This window comes from Theobroma cacao, chromosome 6, assembly GCF_053813885.1.
Source record: "Theobroma cacao isolate CCN51 chromosome 6, ASM5381388v1, whole genome shotgun sequence".
Taxonomy (NCBI): domain Eukaryota; kingdom Viridiplantae; phylum Streptophyta; class Magnoliopsida; order Malvales; family Malvaceae; genus Theobroma; species Theobroma cacao.
Genome location: NC_142644.1, coordinates 5,526,604 through 5,540,036, shown reverse-complemented (window position 1 = coordinate 5,540,036; position 13,433 = coordinate 5,526,604). Strand labels below are relative to the sequence as shown.

At 31.5% G+C, this 13,433-nt stretch overlaps 1 protein-coding gene and 1 long non-coding RNA gene across 2 annotated transcripts; one reads left to right on the top strand and one right to left on the bottom strand.

Annotated features, from left to right (window-relative positions):
* Nucleotides 1–1,495: 1,495 nt before the first annotated feature.
* Nucleotides 1,496–7,168, bottom strand: LOC18595508 (Calcineurin-like metallo-phosphoesterase superfamily protein). The gene is made up of 13 exons (XM_018123894.2): nt 6,834–7,168; nt 5,833–5,892; nt 5,579–5,757; nt 4,984–5,119; nt 4,165–4,261; nt 3,586–3,645; nt 3,397–3,497; nt 3,218–3,252; nt 3,048–3,105; nt 2,796–2,870; nt 2,570–2,727; nt 2,212–2,478; nt 1,496–1,993 (listed from the first exon to the last, which is right to left on the bottom strand). The coding sequence occupies exons 1-13, from the start codon at nt 6,978–6,980 to the stop codon at nt 1,747–1,749; spliced, it is 1,620 nt and encodes a 539-aa protein (XP_017979383.2). The 5' UTR covers nt 6,981–7,168; the 3' UTR covers nt 1,496–1,746.
* A 4,034-nt stretch (nt 7,169–11,202) lies between these two features.
* LOC18595507 (uncharacterized) lies at nt 11,203–13,426 on the top strand. Its single transcript, XR_001928372.2, has 2 exons — nt 11,203–11,457; nt 13,191–13,426. It is a non-coding gene; the product is annotated as an uncharacterized LOC18595507 (long non-coding RNA).
* Nucleotides 13,427–13,433: the final 7 nt, after the last annotated feature.

Below are 13,433 nucleotides of genomic sequence, written 5' to 3'. Positions count from 1 at the left end.
GGTTTTCATTGGCCCATTCACTGTTTCCATTAATGGCCCATGCCCACTAGCCCATATCATTCCCAACCAAGTACTGATTCACCAAGACAAAAGGCAGCGGCAGGTAATTTTTTTTTTATTTTTAATTTATTTCATTTGAATTTCTATTTTGATTCTTTTGTGAAATGATTTTGTTAAAATTGAAGTAATATTACATGTTATCATAATTATTAAATCAAAATAGGTACTGTGAATGGAAATAGTATCTAGTATCATATCGTAAAATAAGATAAAAAATTTTTAAACTTAATTATAAATAATATTATATATGTAAAATAAAAAAATTTAAAAAATGTTATTTTTAATAATAGAATTAAGGATTATATTGTATAAATGGTAAAAATAATTATTTTTTTAATTTAAACTCTAAACATATTCTATAATAATATATTTTTTAAAAAAATACATCTTTTATGTTAATTTACTAATTAAAAATTTAAAAACACTTAACCGTGTTGATGTAAAGAGGAGAATTCAATTTTTCTTCTAGTATTTTTGTTAAAAGTCTAATAAAACCCAATAAGAAATCATTTTCAAGTTTCAACTCAAAATAAAAAATAAAAAATGAGATTTTAGTATTTGGTTAGGATTAAGTTTATAAAAAGCGTATCGATCTTGTCATACTTTGCGCGCGTATCACATATCATACAATATATTTTTGATATTTGATTAATTTCACGCACAAAAAAAATTATATTTATTTGGTGTATGATTTCTTTAATGTAATTTTTTTATTAAATTAGGCAATTAATCTTAATAATTTAACAAAGTTGTGGATTTAATGTTTAAATAATAATTTGTAAAAATTAAATCTTGTGTTTTTTACAATAGACAATGCCAATCCAATTATTAACAGTACTAAAATTTTTCAATTGCTTATGCTAACGTGACATTTTTTTTACTGATGGGACTTTAAATGTGACGATCTGTTAATTATGATGTGATTTTTTTTATTTATTTCACAATACTCTTTTCATTGCTTTAAACCATGAAACATAAAAATCCAATTCTTCTTTATTTCACAACACTCTTAAATCTTAAAACCCTATTTGTAATTTTGATTTGTTTTTTTTTTTTTCTAATCCGATTTAAAACTACTAACTCACACTAGATAATTCCATGCCCACACTTATAAAATTTATGTTAGTATCCACACAAAATGCATAAGAGAAGACGAAAAAGAAGCTTCAATTCAAAACCTTCATTCAAATTAATTTTAAAATAGACAAATAAGACACCTTTTGGTTGATATTTTCACCATTTATTTTTTGTTTATTCTATAAAAAATAAATAAGGAGCAAAAGATAAAAAATAGAATGCAAATCTGTTGGCTGAAAAATCAACGATAAAAAATAGGAGCTTTCCCTATTAGTTAGGCCAAGATAGAAAATGTCCACCCAAAAGATAGAAATCCACTTCTACGTCCAGGCTACACCTTTGTCTCAGAGACATCTAGTAAATTTAACACATTCATAAATTATATATTTCACATTCTCTGGTTCATATATTGTTGACCTCATTATGCAAAAAAAGAGGCATGCTTTTGACAACAAGTAAAGACTGTTAGAAAAATACAAAAGATTATCAGATTGTTATGATATGATTTACCCGCTAGAACTTCAAGGTGAAGTGATTTCTGGCATGGTATGCCTAGTGTATAACGTAGGAACTCAGTCAGGCAGTATATTTCAACGTTTGATACCAGCATCATTTGTCAATCCAATCCTTGAACAACAACATCATGTAGAGAGGGATATTCACTGCAGCAATGAGTGTAAGCATTCGGAAGGTACGAACCAATCTCTGTATTATGATCTTTGCCTTTGATTTGCTTGCTCTAGGTGGTATTTTTTTTGGATCAAGCTCGGCATTTGCATTGGTTTCCACACTCAAACAGACCTCTGTCTCCTGATTAACATTTTTTTTGGCAGTTGGTCTTATCACAGCATTACCCCTGCAACATGGGAAAAAAAGGGAAAATGAACCAGAGAAATAATTTCTGCAAATATAGATGCCAAAGAGGAATTCAGTAAATATAAGCCTACCAATAAAAAACATGAGGAGAACATATAATTAATCAAATACAAACAAATTATACAAATTCTACAGTTTTCAAGTAAAAGCTACAGTTTTTAGTGGAATTGATCATTTTGGAATGTTGAGCTGAAGCACCTCTCTACCGAGCCCCTATCACTTGAATGTGCCACAGGTTTGGCTAAAAGCTTTTTAACAAGATGCATCGATCCATCTGCACCCCAAACCATCTCATACTCACAATTCTCATCTTCATTTTTCTCTTTTGTCCCATCTCTAAAGATGCTTAAACTTATTGACTTTCTGATACATTCCATCAGATCACCAAAATAATGACAAAAGCTCAAACCACTTGTTGGCCACAAAAGAAGAGCAAGAATGGTCAGAACAAATTGTATAAGATACCTGACAATTGAGAAACAATAAATGGTTATTTAGACCAAAATCAAAGCTCATAAGTGGAAACTACACCTTTATTCCGTACAGAATAGTTTACCATATGTAAATGTGTGTTTGCATTGGAAGAAAGCACAGATGAGTAAGTACAGCCTTTTCTGGCCATGATGCGCCTGGAAGTGAAGAGTTACTAGCAGATAATAGCATGAAAGATGGATACAGGTTCCCTTGCTGCCAACTTATGGTCCCTAAAGTGTGCTGCATGTTATCAGTTAGAATGTCAAGTCATGATAAATGTTAAATATGCTAAAACATCATATGCTCACCTCTTTTACAGATCCACTCTTTGACTCGTGAGCCACAGTACACTGATCATGATCATGACCAGATAAAACAAGTACCTAACAAGCCACAAAAATTTGTTTTATAGAGTTGCTGGAAGTGTTTTAAACAACACCACCCTTATATATGTATATATGTATGTCTATATATGTGTGCATACATACATACATACATATGCATCTACATGCATACACACACACACACAAGATTGCTATAGCAACAGGAATTGAACTTACCGGTTTGATTAAGTTCAGCAACTGGTTTGATGATTCCTCAGAGACGTAGTTTTGGTACCTGCATTATAGTATCAACTGTCAAAAACGTATAACCCTAAAAACCAAGCCACGTTTTATTACTTAAAGTAGAATCCTGTTATGGTAAAAAAAAAGCCAAGGAAGAAGCTTACCTTATTTCTTGATCAGGAATAGAATGCAGCAGCCGCTGAACATAAAAAGTGGAGATTCACATGTAAGTATAAATACTAATTTATATTCAAAATTGACCACACTAAAGTTTTGAAATTTATATAAAACATAAACAATAACAAACGTTTCATTCTACAAAATGCTAAGTGGGACAATAAACCTGATTGATGATTGGAGAGCTACGATGTGGTCCACAATCAGTCCAATCTGGCCGGTATAATGGAATATGGGTCAACAAAACCCTTGGATATAATTGATGATCTAGAGAAATGTGATATTTGTGTTAAAATCAATATCAAGTCGAGTCCAAACTATTCAAAAAATAGAAATGCAAGTCAATATCATGCACCTGAGGAGACGTTGCTAACAAAATCCCAAGATGCTGAAGCAACACTACCTTGTCGATTCGCTGTAAATGATGCATATGTTAGAGTGCCTATTTCAAATATGAAGTGAGAAATAGTACTTGGACAATGACATGTCACCACATTTGCTGTGACTCATTTAAAATGAAATATGAAATACATATATTTATTACACTTGGAGACATTAAATGATACATTTAGGAGTCAATTATATATGTATGATATGAACTCTAGAACAGTCACAAGACCAATCTACAACAGGCACACTAATGCATAAAATATGCAATATTTAACATTACATCTTGTCTTGAGAATGCTGGTCTCATTCAACTGTCTTCACAACTGGGAAGCTAAAACAAGTTCTCATCAAAATTACAAATTTACTGGCAACCATTTACTTCTATGTTAAAAAGAAAGAAAGGAAGGGAACAAGAAGAACAAGAAGAACAAGGAGAAGAAAAGGAAGAAAGAAATCCAAGTTTTATGCTATCACAACCCTAGTTTTAAGAACAAAAATGAAAAATTACAATAGATAGACAAGATTCAGATGCCTTCTTGTTTACCATCTAGTGTTTGAGCATCGACAGCAATGAATTCCACTTTTCCAACCACAAATCGATAGTTTCTGCTCCCAAATTCTTTTTCATAACGTCCAACCACCTGGATGGCCGTTAAACTATGAGCTAATCTATTTAAATAAAACAAGGACCAAAAGCGTAAGGCAGTACAGCAACCATATTGTCAAAGAAGCAAGAATATAATTTGCAGGAACAAGATAGACAATGAATTGTACTCAACTCAACCCAAGAAGTCCCTTAAACCAACAACTTTAAGTCTTAGTAAAATTGCAGATAACAACAATGTCCTTATCATCTCATAAATTGATATAAGTTATTCACACATATTTAGGAAATTCAAAGTGAATATACCACATATCCTTAACAATTTAACTCTCCAATATATACCACACTCTTCATATTAAATGTAAAACTTAAACTTAGCCCTATCCTAACTGTTAAGCATTTTGATTATCCATTCATTTTCAATCCCTTCCACCCTCAATTCTCTCTTGACCATATCACAACAATGTTCAATACTTATGAACCACACCTGCCAACTGGATATATTTAACACCAATCTTCTGTCGACTCTCCATCATGTAAGCCATTATTTCTTTACCTTATTTGTGTAGCACCAAAATGAGCTCTAATAGTTTAGCATTTGGATCTTCCATTAATTTTAATCTTTTTCTTACTTAGATTCTTTATTTTCCATCTCACAGTGTCAATCCATGCTTATGATGCAAATAACAATATTGGATACAACAACCCATATCTGGTTTTAGAGTAAAGCACATATTAACTATGAAGATTAATAAATACCTCTGGCTTCTGAGATTGAAGACTTGAATAACCAATGTCATGGTTGCCAGGAAGGTGGTAAACTTTAATACTGGAATATATTTCTTCTGTACTTAGACCAAACATATGCTTAAGACGGCTTAATGATTCCTGCCATCTAATCAACTAAAGAATGTCAAGGGCTTTCTATAGTAGAAAGGTAATTAAAGAGTTTGGATACAAAACCTGTCCCTAATAAGATAAACAAAAGGGTGAAGAAAGAGATGAACATGTAATGGTGGCAGTACTAAATAAAAAGCTCATTAAATATACATTAAGAAGTATAGACATTGACGGATATATCGAGATTCCCATAGAGAAATAAAAAGAAGTTAATTTTAATGTCAAGCATCCACCATACAACAGCATGATCAAAACAAACATTTGATCTACCACAATTTACAGGATGTTTAATGCATTACCGTGAATTTCATTTCAAAATAACGATCTAGATGGAATATGTAATATTATCTGGCAAAGCTTGACCAAACCAGAAAGTGAATATCTCCAAAGCTAATTTAACTTCAAAGTAGCTAAAAAGATGTTTCAAGTAAAAACAGATGGTTCCAGGCCTTACTCTTTGTCTGATAAATAAGGTCCCCCATCAAAATAATCACCTAAAAACAAAATCACATCTGGTTTCAAAGGCAGGATTGATGAAAAAAAGGCTCTACGCATGTATAAATCTGTATAGAATTGTACAATCTCCAAAGCAAGCGATTTGGGAGGCAGGCGAAGAGAGGTTTTATCCATGATCTGTTAAAGACAACAGATCTATATTAGAACGTAACATAAATGAATAACAAGACCAAGAAAAGAAGACAACAACACCTGGGGATCAGCAAGAACAGCAACTTTGACATAATCAATGGCATATCCTCGTCCATTCATCTGAACTTGCAAAAAGAACAGCTGTTAGTTCCTATGCCAATCTGCTTACAAGCGTGAGAACAAGTGCACTAAAGCATGGGTATATATGCACGTGAGTGTTAACAGCATCAATATGTCTCTGTATATACTTCAAGGTGTTATCATCCATAATCTGACCTTGAGAATCATTAAACCAGCTCACTATAGTAGTCTAGAACTCAAATAGTTAACATTCCTGGAAGGAACACTCAGTATCATGGTTGAAACACTAGATTCCATTGTCCTGGGTCTAACAGGCTAGCACCCGATAAGCATCATTCCAGCTTATCTAAGTAAATAACAAAAAAAAAAAAAAAAACCAGTAAACTTTTGTTTGATTGTTGCTTTTGTTACTTGCAATTTTGCTTCGAAAAGCATGATTCATACATAATAAATAATATTTTTGAATAATAAAAAAAATTAAAAAATGAAATGCTGATAATTATTGAAATTCATGCTTTTACTTACGTAAAGAAGAATTATGTTTCAATGCGCATTACAATTTTATAATGTATTCAAACGCTAATGAAACATAAATATAACACTTCGATTTTAATCATTTAAGTTTGGGTTTTAGCAATTTTTGAGAAAGCAAGAAGCAAATAGCAAGAGCAACAATCTAATGGAGCCTCAAGAATCAACAGCATTCAATTAGTTAATGTCACAATACTAAATTCAATATTCCAATGCTCAAAATTCAACATGCAATGGATAAAAAAGGGTACTCAATTAAACACTGATTGCATTTAGCTATATGAAAGTCAAACTTGTACTAATTCTAAACTCCTCCAACATGTTTTCCTTCTATTATTGAATTATTGTCAAGTTTAATTCAAAAGGGTGAGAATGAGATCAAGTCAAATAGATAAAAGGAATAAAAATGAAAGAAGAAAGTACTGAAAAGAGACAAATTAGAAAGTTACCGAGGAATTGGAAGCAGAAGAGGAGGAAAGGTGAGGCCAAGAGCAAGAGAAGCGAGACGGCATAAAAAATGAGAACATCTCGCCGTAAAGGATGGTTGCCGTCCATGTCAAGCATAGTACCAGCGTCAACTTCTCGTGCTCCTTCATTTTCTCGTACCTTTTGCTCGATCAACTTGCTTAAACCCTTTGGCTTCGACCCACCACGGAATCAGCCGAAATGAGGTTTTCGATTGGCGGCGTCGGAGTGCGACAGACTCGCCCACGAGAGCCCGTGCTGCAGTCCACCACCTGACTCCGGGGAGAAACTATCACGGTATTTTTAGTTTTAGGAGATATTTCCTTTTAAGCCACTGTGTTGATTTGTCCAACACTTTATTCATTTTTTAAAAATAAAATATGTAAATATCATAATATTATTTGCATATACAATTTTTTATCTAATACTTTTTAGAACTTAATTATTCTGGATAAATAAAAAAAATTAATTATATTTCATGAAGTGACTTCAATAACAAAATTTTAATATTTTAAAAACTTTTATTTTTCTATATTTAGGAAAACAATTTTGTAAATTTAATATTTACAAGTTCTAAAAAATTTCTTTATTTTGGAGGTTATATTTCTTTTTATAAATTTTGTAATCAATTATAAGTTTGAATTTTGTTAAAAGCTTACATGATTTGTAACATGTTTTCTAATTTTGGGTCCATGTATTTACTAAAATTTTATTCTTGATTTTTTTTAAGTTGGAATATCATTTCATTCAATCGGGGAAAGGCTCCCTAGATCGGAACAAGTGAGATTTTGAGCCTATATTTTTCATTGGGGAACATATTGGCACAAGATCTTTACCCCTAGTGAGTAAAAAACTTAAAAAAAGCCCGACTTTGTTACTCTACATCGAAAGCATAACTCGACCTATGAAGGAATACAAAAATCACTTGTAACAACAAGAATATAAAACAACCTTGCACATCTATAGCATACTTAAAAGAAAACCCAAAAGGGCTTCCTCCTTTACCCACGTGGAGGGTATAGGAAAAAAGAGAAAAATGAAAGAAAAGAGAGGTAGAAAGAGAAAAAAAAAAGATAAAAAAAGACCCGTGTGCAACGCACGGGCCATAGTCTAGTATATCTAAAACTTAATATAAAAGGAAGCTCCAAAGGGGCTCCCAAGCAATGACACGTCTATCTATTCTTTTTTGCCATGTGGACTCATGAGGAGGTACTAATAGGGCTTTGTTTATGATGGGCCGCACAGACTGAGGTGTCTTATTTTGGTCGGGCCGCATGCTCGGGGGGATAAGGGTTAACACACCCCTAGGTTCCTTTGGGGTGCCTAAGGGTTTTGTGCCCCTTCCTCTCCCGAGCTATTTTTCTCTTGAGGGTTTTGCCACCCTTGAGCCACCTTGGTGTAGTTGATGGTTTTCTTCCTTTTGTTGTTCTCTTTTATTGTTTTCTCTTTTTATGTTGGGCTAGGGTGTGGTTGATTAATTGCCATTTTTATTTATGTTGCTTCTCTCCCTTCTCGATCTGACCTTTTCAAACTTGGTCTTGGGTCAGGTTAGAAAGTAACATGGATGAATATTTTTTTCATTTTTCTTAGTGAGTTCGTGTCATCCGCTTTTGAGTTTTTCGAATTTTGTGCTCATTGTCAACTAACATGTCTAACTTAAGATATCTTCCATGTTTGAGCTATTCGACACTATCCTCTACCTCTTTATGCTTGACCTACTGCCGTTCTTCCTTGCTATATTTTGGATTTTCTTTTTATTATTCTTGGTTTTCTTTCATTTGAGTTTTTTTTTTGTTGCATCTGTTCACTTCCTAATTTTTTCTCTGTTGACTTCGTTTCTTAGGGATTTTTAGGTTTGAAGAAATCTAAGTTTCAGGTTTGAAGAACTTTGATCCAAGAGACAATCTTTTTGAACTCTTTTTCTAAAGGTTGTGCACATAATTCTTCTAGCTTTTTCCATATTTCTTTAGCACTCACACAATTTTGAATTTGGTAGTATTGTCTTTCTTTGAGTCCATTACAAGCGAGGTGCATTGCTTTGGCATTGAGTTTAATCAAATCAAAACCATTTGAGTCCTAATTTGCCATGTCCTTTGCTATTTTGTGTGGATCATTCTCAATTTGCTTTCAAGCTTCATAATCTTTGACAATGATGAAATACTTCATTCAATATCTCCAAATAAATAAATCTTCATACTTGAAAAACAGAAACTCTAGAAGTGATGGTTCTTTTTCAATGGTTGGCTCATGAGTTGGTTGTTATATTTTGGATCTTGTAATCATCAAGTGTCATGAGATAAAATTTTGTAACTTCATCATTTTTCTCATCTTGTGAGTCATCATTATTACTCCAAGTGATCTTCAATGCCTTTTTCTTGAGATTTATTGAAGTGTTCTTGTTGTTGTAGCATTCATAATATGTGTGGCTCGATTGTTTGTAATCATAGCATATCAAATGATCTTTTGTATGCTCCTCCTTAGACACATCCCTCATTGTAGGTTTTCTAACTCTAAGTTTTTCTTCATGAAACTATTAAATTTTCTAGCTAGCATTGTTATGTTTTTTTTTTTCACTCTCACTCTCACTCTCCTAGCTTCTTTCTTTTTCCTCTACCACTGATTTAAGCGCTATTCTCTTTTACTTAATGTCCTTATTCTTAGACTCCTCTAACTCACTTTCATATTTTAATGTCATCTCATAGGTAAAAAGGGATCTACAAGTTCTTTTAGCTTGAAATCATTGAGATTTTTAGCTTCTTTTATTGCAGTAACCTTAGGTCTTCAAGATTTTGGTAAGCTATAAAGAATTGTCTTCACAAGTTAAGCATTTGAAAATTCTTTTCCTAAAACCTTTAAACCTCCTACAATGTTGGTGAATCTTTCAAACATCTCATTAATTGATTTATCCTCTCTCATCCTAAAAAGCTCGTGATCATGAGTAAGCAATCCAATCTTAGATTCCTTAACTTGATTTGTGTACTCATATGTGGTCTCTAAAATATTTCATATTTGCTTAGTATTTTCACACATAGAGACTTTGTTAAATTCATTAGCACTTAAAGCACAAAAGAGAGTATTATAAGCTTTGCAATTGATTTGAATCAATTTCCTATCTCTATCATTCCATTTTATCTTAATCTTATTGATTAATTTTCCATTCTTATATGGAACATGTGGACCATCTAATATGACATTTCAAACATCTAGATCCATAGATTTTATAAATATTTCAATACACTTTTTTCAATAAAGGCAATTAATACCTACAAAGAGAGGTGGATTTTGGATTGATTGCCCTTCACTAAGCACACCTACCATAACCTCTATTTTTTTTTTATTTAAGCTACTACAATGGCTCATTCAAAGTTGTTAGACTTGTAAAATTAAGCCATTGCTTCTGTGCTTGTGGGGTTGACTACTACTCTCCTAAGGTCAACTATAGTTTCTCAAATTTTTGAATTAGGGTTTACTCAACTCTTGAGGTTCTTTACTCTATCCATTTTCAGAAGCTTGTGATTTTCGAAATTTGGTTGAGTGTAGGGTTTATGGTTTAGGGTTTTTTTGTAAATTTTATCTCCCTATTTCATTTGTAAATGCATATTTGAATAAAATTTTTTACTCTCTTTAAATACTTTCTTTCATAATTATTCTTTCAAATTATATTTCATAATAATTTAATTATTTTTTTAATTATCAACTACTCAAAACTAATCAAAGGATCTCCAAAACATCTCAAAAAGAAATTAACTGTATAACTCATTTTAATAATTCTCATTACTTTTTGTATAAAATTATGTTATTGTAAAACAACTCAATAATAATATAATAATATTAATAAAATTAATAAAATTAATAATTATGATCATATAATTATAAGATTAGCCATTTATTAATATTGGATTTATGTGGTTTTGCCCTACAAAATCATGATTATGATTGTATAATATTTAATGTTTGTTTGATCTAATTTTTTTAATTTATTTATCTTTTAAAAGTAAAAGTCGAGTCAAATAAAATTTTAAAAAACTCTTAAAAAATAATTTTTTATTTAGAAAAAAAAACTTAAAAGAAAATTCTAAAAGAGATTTTATTTTTACTTTAAAAATACCCTCATCTATTAAAAATAATCCCAACATTACTCTATGCAAAAGATCCTTACCTATAAACTTTATGTTGTACAAAAATATTTTTTATATTTCTAAAAATTTATTTAAAATAAATAAAAAATAAAATTAACTTTTTTTATTGTGATAATAAAAGTTATTTAATACATTTTATAAAAAAAGACTTGTAAAATTAAATTAGTTTAATATTAAAGTTATTACTAATATGCAAGATTTATGACTAAATGAATGTTAGCACACTCAGTGCGTGGGTGAGTCTTGCTGTTTTCTCTTTAATGGAAACTCTTGCCGCTTGGGAGTTTTTGAGTTTTGAATAAAGCAGCTTATAACGTTCAGGAACGTGTGAAGGCGTTTTAGGCATTCATCGGGTTCGCCACTGCTGCCTATGTACTGATGTTACACCAAAATCCTGCAGTTCAATTGTTCCAAAGTAGACAAGTTTATGGAAGACATAACCAACCTGTTCAACACTGTCTTGTAAAAGGTACTCTTCAATTCTTTTCTAATGTTCCCTTTTCTTTCGGTTCATGTTTTCTTTTTTCATGTGTATCTCTGTAAGTTTCTGATCTTGTTGATTCACGTGAAATGTGGTCATTTTGAATTGAAACCCAAATGACTTTGACTATTTATTTAGAGAAATAAGCAATGATTCATTTGAGGAAAAACAAAGATTCTATGAAATGAACCTGGAACACGTTTGGGCACCATGAACGCGTGGTTCTAGAAGAAACTTCTAATTGTCTGGTTGTGTACTTCCACTAACCAAATTCAAAAGTGTTTATGGAGTTCCATTGTTTCTATCTTTTGTTTTGCCTTTCCTATTGCACTTCACATGTTTGATATATTGTAGTAGTAATAAAAAAGAAAAGGCCATTTCCCATGCACATTAAAGTTTTTAAGCATATTTTTCAACTCCATCTTCAATCACAAGAATGGGATTTTTCAGTCAAAAGAGAACTGCCCATATCTCTTTGTTTCACTGGCAGTTAAAGGTAGCACAACTTTGATAGAGATTGGGTTATGAAAAATTCCCTGTGAGCCTAAATTGATTATTTAAAATCCGTGTCAAATATGGGTTTACAAATTGCAAATTATCTTAGCAGCTGTATTAGTCTGTTTTCTAACTGTTTTGATCTGTTTTTCCACTATTTACTACATTTTCTGCTTCATGTCTTTTGTTCTTTTTATTTCGATCTAGCTGGAACAAGATCAACTTTTTTGCCATTCAATAGCAGTTTTTGGACCTATACTGTCTGACCAAGAGCAACAACACTTTTACCTTAAAATTTATTTCCTCCAATAACTAGTATATAACTCTCGTTTGTTTACCATTAATTTAGTTGGAATGTATGCTGCAAAACTGTTTGCTCAGTAGAAAATTTTAGTTTAGGAAGGGCAGAAGAAAATAGTCTGCACAACTTTCTATCCGAGAAGTAAAATATGATAGCCTATGTTACATGGGCTCTTCACTTTATTTTAATGTATCCATGTCACAACACTTGTTAGACACTTTGAATTCATACAGGTATATATGACATTTAGATCCTGCAAATTAATGTAAGAATTTGCCAAAACAAACATGACATGCTCATGTCTTACACCGTATCTTGAGTCCATGTAAGATAGGTGATAGCTGAATTTAATTTAAATTAATGATTAATCAGATTGTAAAGTATGTATGTGAATATGCATTTATGTGTGTACACATGCTTATATTTCAAATTATGGAGATGTGAATTTAATAATGTTACCAACCTCATTATATCTTTTTATAGTGATACTTGCATTATATATAATGCACAAGGATCCTCTTAATTACATGATACTTGGGCTTGGCTCAATTGACAAGTAACTATATATATGGTGGGATTGTGCTGTTAAGTTTTAGCTTAACTTTTTCTGAGGTAACAAAAGAAAATAAAAAAGAACAAGAAAAATTAAGAGAAAAACTTATTGATTGAAAAAAGGGAAAGTGTTATGGGGCCTCTAGAAAGGTTTTCAACTTTCAGTATCATGATATTATTAGTCCAAATGTTGTTAATTTTCAATTTGAATTCTTTTTTTAGTCCAAATCTTTTTTTTTTTTTTGAATTCTTAAGTTTGGTTTAAATGAATTGCCTGACATTTCTGAGATTATTTACTGTTCATTACATGTTTCCTTAAACAAAGGTTTTGAATTAAACCTTATTGCTTATATATATAAGGATCTTGTTTCAGGAATTTGTCTGAGTGTTGATTGTGATGAAGACATATTTGAGATTGAGAAGATAGAAAATAGGCAAAAGTGCAGCTCCTTGTAAATTCTTTGCAGCTAGGAAACATAGAATTTGCAGAACATTGGATGAATCATCCTAAAACAAAATGTCACAACTCAGGACATAGCAGATATTTGTAAGTGTCAGTTGTACTTCATTTTATGAGAGATAATAATCATGCAGATACATTCCTTATGAGTTCATG

Coding starts and splice junctions, on each gene's coding strand:
- LOC18595508 (XM_018123894.2), bottom strand. CDS start 6,980: ATGAAGGAGCACGAGAAGTTGACGCTGGTACTATGCTTGACATGGACG. Junction 5,120..5,578: donor CCTTATTTATCAGACAAAGA/GTAAGGCCTGGA, acceptor TTAGTTGATTAG/ATGGCAGGAATCATTAAGCC. Junction 2,871..3,047: donor TGCTGAACTTAATCAAACCG/GTAAGTTCAATT, acceptor GTGGCTTGTTAG/GTACTTGTTTTATCTGGTCA.